The 9,546-nt window shown below is 27.0% G+C and overlaps 1 protein-coding gene and 1 long non-coding RNA gene across 6 annotated transcripts; one reads left to right on the plus strand and one right to left on the minus strand.

Annotated features, from left to right (window-relative positions):
• Window positions 1–24: 24 nt before the first annotated feature.
• On the plus strand, window positions 25–8,901 carry Gdap2 (ganglioside induced differentiation associated protein 2). 5 transcript variants are annotated; one of them, XM_035079060.1, is made up of 12 exons: window positions 25–146; window positions 868–934; window positions 3,052–3,240; window positions 3,336–3,478; window positions 3,547–3,679; window positions 3,777–4,126; window positions 4,201–4,366; window positions 6,965–7,118; window positions 7,856–7,995; window positions 8,184–8,238; window positions 8,457–8,600; window positions 8,672–8,901. In XM_035079060.1, exons 3-12 carry the CDS (start codon window positions 3,056–3,058, stop codon window positions 8,717–8,719), a joined length of 1,518 nt encoding a protein of 505 aa, XP_034934951.1. In that variant the 5' UTR covers window positions 25–146; window positions 868–934; window positions 3,052–3,055; the 3' UTR covers window positions 8,720–8,901. The 5 variants fall into 5 exon arrangements, with proteins under 5 accessions (XP_034934951.1, XP_034934952.1, XP_034934949.1 ...); XM_035079061.1 differs by lacking the exon at window positions 25–146 and adding an exon at window positions 289–773; XM_035079058.1 differs by lacking the exons at window positions 25–146; window positions 868–934 and adding an exon at window positions 1,067–1,435.
• LOC118064461 (uncharacterized) lies at window positions 3,312–6,161 on the minus strand. The gene is made up of 4 exons (XR_004690062.1): window positions 5,815–6,161; window positions 4,145–4,340; window positions 3,816–4,057; window positions 3,312–3,495 (listed from the first exon to the last, which is right to left on the minus strand). It is a non-coding gene; the product is annotated as an uncharacterized lncRNA (long non-coding RNA).
• Window positions 8,902–9,546: the final 645 nt, after the last annotated feature.

Below are 9,546 nucleotides of genomic sequence, written 5' to 3' on the forward strand. Positions count from 1 at the left end.
CATAATAATAAATGACGAATTTGGTCAAATAAAAAATAAAATATCAAACAGTGAGCAACTATTGAAAAAGATTTAATTTAAAAAAATTCCTTGCATAATGCTGAGTCTATGGATGTTGCTTAATTTTCTCACGTCAGCATAGATAGGTATGAGAATATTTAATTCAATAATCATAATTAAACATAATATACATAAATGAAACGTTAAAAAATGAACTATAGATAAATACGACTTCAAAAAGTTTATACTAAAAAATGTCAAATATTAGTTTTGAAAAATTTCATAATTTCATAACTACTCAATTACAATTAATGTATCTTTATTATGACTTCCTTTGAACCAGCTTGAGACGCATCGGTTGCTGATACCATCTTATAACAAATTTAAATTTGTTTTGACATCGTCATCATCAAGATTCCATCACATCAAGATAATTATATTTAGAAAAAACAATTAACTACAAAATTAATCTAGTAAAATGAATACACATACATATTACTCATATGTCAATGGCATTGAATAAACTTTTAGCCTCTATGAAGTCTACTCAACCTATAGCAAGAACGTCAGATTCTGATAAAACTGTAACTTATTAAACTTTCACTATCTACTATTGCTAGTTAATACCTTGTCAATATTATTTTCAATAGCATTTTAAACATAAAATAATTCTTTTACATCATAATAATAGCAGTATTTCATAAATTTATAATATATTTTTTTAAAATGACAAGAAACATTGGAATTTTAGAGTAATATTAAGTATTCAAGAGGTAATCATTGAACAGTGTAAAAAGTGTTTCAATTTCCAATACACTGTCAAACATGCAACAACGATAATAATTGATAAATATTATCGATTTACAGCTTCGTCTACAGCTGACCTACCTACTTGTGTAACCATTACATATACTACATATACTTCTTCATCAAGGTATGTCTAAGCACATACGCATTACTATATAATATTTGAACTAATTTTTATCAATTTTTTCAATGTTTTACTTCAACAAAGGTGCATTTATAATTAAGAAAAATGCTTTGTAACGATAATATTTTTTAGAATGACTTTTTGTTTACAACTGATGCGTATTTATATGATTTAGCACCATTTAAGTATTCATAAGAACATGCGTTGAGGAATACATAATAAAATCTTGTACATGTTGATGATAATACGCATTAGTGTTTTACTACACGTCGATGTCCTCAAGCTTTATCTTTATCTGTAGGCAGACAAGAAATATTCACCTAATGATAGTCCTATCAGTCATACATCTATCGTCACTCTTACCAACAAGTTGTGTATGATCTTTTTACCGTTTTATTCTCAAAAATATATTTACATTAGTCAATGTGTGTATTTCCTGTTGTAACCCATTAGTTTTTTGTGTCTATTGTTGGCGAACAACAACAGCCTACGTGAATTACTCAGGTAACGCTTATTCACATACTTTCAAGTCATCACATTGACGCGTATTGAATTCGTAGAAAAATATTATTTTTATTCTTTTTTTCATCAATTATTTTTGATGGCTTGTGTAAAAAAAAAAATTAATCATTAAATTGTTAAGCTTATTAAATAATTATAATCCCACCAGAGCATTACTAAATATACATGATTACATATTTTTTTTTATGTTTATTATTTATATTTAATAGATTATTGATGAAAAATTATATAACTTATAGATAGAAATTTATTTTAAAAATAAAATAATATTTATGTCCATATTATTAGTTAGCTATTTTCATTTATATTATTTATATTTTATAAATTTTATTTTTAATTTCATCAACTTAAATATTTGATTTCTATGACTCAGGTTTATGCTTTTTTATCAAAAATTCAATATGGTGAATGTTACATTTTTTTATCGACTCAGCAGATGTAGTATCCATTTATTCTTGACATTCATAGTGGTGGATTTATATGCAGAAACCTTGTTAGACCATTAGTGACGATGATACAATAAAGAATAAGGGCTTCAGCATTATTACGTATTTTTTCATTGCATGTTCATGTAAAATTGAATAAAGTATTATCATTTTACCCCGAGAAGAGTTTCAGTTATCTGATTATCAAGTACAATATTATTTTATTGAATAAAAACTGTAATTTATTATATTAAATTGTTCAACATGTACATGAGTACATAAATAAATAATTATTTTCCTCATAGATATTTGGAATAACGAAAAAATATATGTCATTGAAACAGACATGATTTATATATTAAGGAAATTTATTATGCATATATCAATCGAAAGTTGAATCGAAAAAAAGATCTTTAATTACAAAAAATTTTTTATGGTAAAAATGGATATGAAGTTGTAATGAACATTTAAAAGTTTCTATTTTCGATGTATTAGATTGCGCGTAAATGCATACGCACGCGCACAAGCTCCAAAACGATATGATGCGCATAAGATAAAAGCTTAGCGCAATCGAGTTCATACGTCGACGGCTCGTCGACCTAGAGTAGACTGGAGAAAAAAAAACGATAGGTATAGTGAGAGAAAGAGGACACATACATTTTACAAATCAGTGCCAAAGTGCGCAAGTGAAAAACGAGGTGGAGTAAACAAAAGAAGTAGGGAAGACTATCGTTCCGGAAGTCGATTCATTGCGAAGACAACTCATTGAGTCATTACTCCATTATACTCTTGTTAAATTGTGTGGTACGATATTAATATCATTGTTCTTTGTTATATTTCTTCAATTTTCTTTGTTTTTCATTTATTTATTTTATTGAAACTATATTTTCGCGCGTAATACCATTTAATGATGAAACAGCTGATGTAAAAATGGCGCGTGACAGTTAGCGTAAGGTTAGATGTGTGCGACTAATGTTCTTTTTTTTCAATCAATTGTATTGAAATTTCACTTTCTCATTTATTTTGATTGAAATCACGTACTTTTATTTAATTGTATTGACTTAAATCTTGAGTGACATAATTCATAAGTGATACATCAATAATTGAATAGTTTTTTTGTATGTTCAATGACATTTGAAATTAAATTAAATTTAATGAAAAATTAATTTCAAGCTGAATGAGGCTGATGGAACCCCTTGGTATTAGCCCTGAAATCGTTGATATACGTACATTGACACGATGGGCCGAAGTACCAATTCAACATCGTTACACAGACTATTCAAATTCTTTGGGAGAAGCAAATCATTACACGGACTGCCCTTTTCCATGCCAAACTTCGATCAATCGCAAGATTGCATTATGGTATTTATTCTATTACATCAATAATAAAATTATCAATTAATATCGTAACGTACCATCAAATAGTTACTCACGAAAGTTCATGATTTATTTTAAAGGACTGGAGATATATCGGTGCTACAAGTAGATGCAGTAGTAAACCCTACCAACGAAACTATGGATGACAATAGCTTTACGTGCCAAAAAATATTTTCACGAGCAGGTCCAGCACTTAACATCGAAATTGATAATGATATTAAAGGTATTTCATTTTTCTGTCTGAAATATATTATGTTAAAAACATTTTAAGTAATAATTTGTCTTAAATAGAATGTAAAACTGGTGAAGTAAGAGTTAGTCAAGCCCACAATCTGCCTGCACGTTATATTATACATACTGTTGGGCCAGTTTATCATGTTAAATATCAAACTGCAGCTCAAAATACACTTCATTGTTGTTATAGGTATGAATAACATTTTATCTATTATAAAGTATTCATCTAAATCAATATAAATAAAGTTATTGAATTCTGATTGCTTTGTAAAATGGATTTTTTATAGGAATGTTTTGCAAAAAGCTAGAGAATTAGGCTTACGCACCATTGCACTACCTGTGATCAATTCTGTTCGTCGTAATTATCCACCGGATGCAGGAGCTCATGTTGCTCTTCGTACAATACGTAGATTTTTAGAACAATACAATGATTCAATCGTGTGTATTGTTCTTGTTCTTGAGCCCTGTGATTTGGGAATTTATCAAGTTTTGCTGCCACTTTACTTTCCAAGGAATATTGAAGAACAAGAAAATGCTTGCTGGCAACTGCCAAGTGATATTGGAGGACCTGATGGTGAGCCACTTTTACCAGATCGCCAAATTCGTATTATCGACAATCCACAACATGCACTACATGGTAGTATTTCATATTTACCACTCACTATATTCATCAAATCTTATTCTGACTTCAATTGAATGCAATCCTTGTAGGTGATGAAGCTATTGAATTGTCAAATCAGCTTGATACTTCAAGTCTTGGCGAGCATGCATTCACTCAAATGCAAGGTGATTTGGATAGACAAAGGCTTCTTGGAGAACGACCATTAACTGATCCTCTAGCAGACATTATGCTTAAAAGAATGCAACAAAAAGAGAGGTAAGACTATTGAAAATTTTATAATGTTATGGATAATTAATAAATTAATCTAAGTCACATACAAAGTTTAAACTCTACACTCAAATAGAAAAGTTTTGTAGTAAAGACATAAATTTACAACTTCAATATTTTATTAAAATAGTTAACCTTAGAAAAATATTTTAAGTGAAATTCAAAACAGGATTGCTTGTCAAATATATATAATTAAATACACATATGATGAATATCTATATCTGCCATTGCTCATATGATGTTTGTTGTAATTTTAATGACAATATTGGATGAAACTAGGGTATGATCGAATATTCGTGTATGTCAGGTCATTTCAATACAACTTCTATATACTTGGAGGTAGTAACAACATAAAAAGTAAATAAATTTCAAGATAATCTATAACAAGTGCGATTCTAGAAATATTTTAAATATTTATCTCATCCGCAGAAATTTTGAAAGGGTTGTTAAAAATTAATAAGAGTGAAATAAAAAATATTCGTTCAACTTAAAATCACCATATAACTATTTTATAAAACAGTTTGTAGTAGTATATTCCTAGATACGTTATCAAGATGAATAATTTAACATAAAATAATATTTTTGGAGTATTGATTTTGGAGCAGTCATAGTTTCGATAAAAAAAATTGAAAATACTTTTAGTAATAAAAAAGAACTATTACTCTAATAGAATTATTTATTGTCGATAGAATCTATGTTTCTATTAATAATATAATATATCATTCAACCGACAAAAAAATATAAATTGGTCAAAAGAATAGAGCTTCAAATATTCTATTTATAGAATAGATATTAATATCAAAAAATATAATCCAGGGTGTGTAGTAGCTAGGAATGGTCTACAAATAGATACATTTCTTGGAAAATAGGTATTTACATCTAAAAATAGATTAATTTCAAAGTATTACATAGATGTCACTATAAAGATATATTTTATCGGTGAGTACAACAGAATTTATTTTTTCACATCGTCGATATTGAAGTATTTGCAGTGAACCGATATGAATGAAATACCGCGAATATGATAGAAAAATATTTATCATTGAATAATTCATTACTTAATTCTTGTAACGAGAGTAAATTAATGAATTCTAATATCTTGGTACTATAATTTATTCTGTACAATTATAAAATATAATAAGCAATGTGTTTTTTGTTATCTAATTTTTTATAAAATTGTTTTTCATATCATTGAATTGATTCACAAGTATTTCAATGTAATTATATATTTAAAAATTAGGTATTTATTACTTTAAAGAACATACGTATAATATTGTTAAGAAATTCGAGGTTTTTATATATTAGTAAAAGATAATTTCATTATACTACCTGAATGAATTAAAAATTAAAACGTTTTAAAAGAATACATATCCAGAATATAAATATTTAAATTAAATTTAAAAAGTAAAAAAATAAAAATAGATTTAATAATGTACTTGATGTTTACATGGCAATGTCGATTGGCTTAATCAACGCAAGCGCTTTAAAAGAATATGGAAGCACCCTTTCTTTATTCACTGAAACGACGACATTGTGTCGCCTACTGTTCTCTTCGATTTAACTGAAACTACTGAAGCAACAGTTCAACTATTCTCACTATTAACTTCCTTTTCGCGTCGTACACCGCAATAATTTGCACTCTACGTCGGATATATAAGTCAGTCATATTTAATCAGTGTTCTAGCGCGTATCGTGCTCTTTAAATCGACCATCTTCTATTGATATTCGTGGAGTTTTTTTTTAACAATATATTTAAATACAACTTTTTATTAAATTTTATATAAATAATTAGTTAATAATAATTTCAACACGTGCAAAACTTTTGATGTGATTTTTTTATAAATAAAATAAGACATATTACGCCGACAATAAATAAATAAAACAAGATTACATAAAAGCATGGTGATGATTGACATGACAGACGTGAGATTGGACGAGGATGATGATGAAGATCAGTGGGTACACATAATAATCCTTTTGAAATATAAAAATACACGACTGTTTCCATTTGCCACTGAAGTTGTTACTTTATTATCATTACTAAAATTATAACAACAAGTATAAATTATTTTTATGCAATCGAACTATTAATAATTTAAAATATTTCTGAGTGCTATTAAAAGTCATATTATTATTATGATTGTCGTTTAAAACAGTTGTGTATTTTTTTTTTCAAAGTTTGTCGACCTTATCTCACACATTATCATTGCCATATAATGAATGCTAATTTGAGCATGGTCGAAGACGCACTTGTAGACAAAATGAAAAGAATTCTTTGCTTGAGTCTCATGTTGTGTTCTTGACCCGAAAAATCTAAATAAATATCAGCCTTTACCTCCCTCCGTTTAACAATTTGATTTATTCGATAAATTTTTTTTTCCAATGTTTCTAAATATCCTGACGTGATTTCTTGCAACATTTGAATCAATACTTTTACAACACCTACTTATAATGAATGAAATCAATTTTCTCAGAATAATTTCTATACTAATTTAACTCTATAACATTATTTAGATACTTTGGAATGAGTTTTAGAAAATATATTAATGCATTTGAAAACTTTGCTAATTTTAGAATTAATTGCAGATACGAAAGACTCTTGAGACGAGCTAAAACTGAAGATCTTACAGAAGTATCTGGAATCGGATGTCTTTATCAAAGTGGTGTTGACAGACAAGGCAGACCTGTTGTAGTTTTTGTTGGAAAATGGTTTCCGGCTAGCACAATTAATTTAGACAAGGTGATTATTATTTTTAATTAATCTAACAAGTTATAAACGAACAACACTTGAGTTAATGAAAAATAATGAAAAACGATAAAAATTTAATATGTATCTAATCTCTAATAGTATTTGTTAAGATAGTACATTGGCACGTGTATAACAATGCGTACAGATTGACAATTATATGTTTGTATTCGACTTACAGGTCATGCGTTGAGAGAAGCTTACTACGTCAGTTAAAATCGATAATTTATATGATATAAAAATAGATACTCTTAGATTATTAGTTTATAATAACATTTATTGATTTATTAACAAGTTTATTAAAGTATTAGCTATCTTAACGTTAAAATTATATTAAATATATTTAAATATTCATTGTAACACAGTAAATAATTTTTATTAAGCTCATGATTTGTTTTTAATGTGAAAATGATTTATACTTCAATTATTCAATATTGTTTTTCACTGAACATGCTGTATGCGTTGGAAGGTTATTAATAATGAATATACATACTTATTATCTTTCGCGTCAATCTATTTTTTTTTTCAATGTATGAGCAATATAATTACATATATTAGATAAATGAATTTTTCTCATAATTTAATATAATTGTTAGATTAACTATAGTTAACTTAAATCTCTACATGTATCAAAAAAATTTCTTAATTTGACATTATTTTTCATTTTAATCCATGCTTTTCTTCATATATTTTCTTTTATTTACACGATTAACTCGTTTGGATTATTTCAGGCCTTACTCTATCTGATTCAGTTACTGGATCCCATTGTCAAAGGTGACTACGTCATAGCCTACTTTCATACACTCACTACCAGCAACAATTACCCTAGTTTTCATTGGTTACGTGAAGTATACAATGTGCTTCCCTATAAGTAAGTTAAATATTAATATATCATGTATTTTTAGTAAATTAAAATGTTGATATCTGATGTTGAATCATCTACTTTGAATTGAAAAATTTACGTACGTCATGACATTAATATTGAACTAAATATAACATTGATATACATTTACTCTTATCAACATGAGATCTTATTTACTTTCATTTTTATTTTTCCAGATATAAAAAAAATCTTAAACATTTCTACATTATACATCCTACCTTCTGGACCAAGGTTAGTAGTTTTCTGTTTTCAAAGCAATTGATTTTTTTGCGACTAATACGAAATGAATATTTATGATATACTTACTGAGACTTCTCATAAATGATCAAATTAATTACTTATTTCATATTCAATTTTACCATGACTGTAATTGTTTGTTTTTTATTTAAAATTTATTTTCTCAGTCAAATTAATATGAAATTCAAATAAAATTTTAATCATATTTTTAGATGATGACGTGGTGGTTTACAACATTCATGGCTCCAGCAATAAAGCAAAAGGTTCACAATTTACCCGGTGTAGAATATCTATATGAAATTATGTCACCTGATCAACTGGAAATACCGGCATATATAACAGAATATGATATGACGGTAAACTTTTTTTTTATTTTTTATATCTTTGTTATTCATTTCAGTGATATTAAATAATTTATCTATTGCAGATCAATGGCATGAGGTATTATCAACCAGATCAATCACCAGAATCCTGAATGTAATTTAAGCATGTTACGTACAATCATTGCTGTAGATGGAAAAAAAATCAGCAAACGCGCTCTATTATATTAAAATCTTCGCCTTCAAGTAAGTCAGCCTTACACCTAGATATTCAATTCATTTTTGAGTACTAGGTTACCTTTGTCCAATTAATAAAAACAAAGTTGAAACAAAAAAAGTCAATTCCAAAATGAAATGAAAACAAAAAAGTTTTAGCTGAGTATCATATTGGAAAATAATTTTGTTATAAACATTTAAATAAATTGATTAAACGGATCGAAAAGAGATGAGTGTAAAAAATGTAAAGGATATCATCTTATAATGTATAAAAAAGAAGTAAAAAACAAAATGACTGCCAAGAAACATCAATAATCAGTATTTGTGTAATGTTGTTTAATTATTGTTTGTTCTAATTGTTTCACTAAATATCAAAAAATGAATTATTTGGAACAAACTATTTTTTAGAAAATATTCTTAACTATTTAACAAGCGTTTATAAAAAGAAAAAATAATTTAGTGTTTAATTTATTCGTTTAAAAAAATGAATGTATTTCCATAAACTTAAGTTTTTATAATTAAATATTATATTGATTCTTGTCAAGCTAGTTAAAAATTAGTGACATGTACCATTTTGTTGTTAGTTATAGTTGGATAGGAAGTTAATAACTCGAAAATCCTAAAGAAGATTGTTGTTATAGTATCAAATGCAATTTATTAAAAATTATAAATATTTTACTATTCAATTTTTGCTATAATAAGCATACATAAAGTTTTGCTCGTGTTATGAATCATGAAATGTATAATTAATATTGTCTGAGAGCCC

Source organism: Chelonus insularis, unplaced genomic scaffold (assembly GCF_013357705.1).
Source record: "Chelonus insularis isolate UGA/USDA-ARS -01 unplaced genomic scaffold, ASM1335770v1 contig_208_pilon, whole genome shotgun sequence".
NCBI lineage: Eukaryota > Metazoa > Arthropoda > Insecta > Hymenoptera > Braconidae > Chelonus > Chelonus insularis.

What these genes read in the sequence shown, in the direction of transcription:
- Gdap2 (XM_035079060.1), top strand. Translation starts at nt 3,056, where the DNA reads ATGAGGCTGATGGAACCCCTTGGTATTAGCCCTGAAATCGTTGATATA. An exon ending in GCACAATTAATTTAGACAAG is followed by an intron (nt 7,119 to 7,855) that starts GTGATTATTATT and finishes GGATTATTTCAG; the next exon opens with GCCTTACTCTATCTGATTCA. An exon ending in TACAATGTGCTTCCCTATAA is followed by an intron (nt 7,996 to 8,183) that starts GTAAGTTAAATA and finishes TTATTTTTCCAG; the next exon opens with ATATAAAAAAAATCTTAAAC.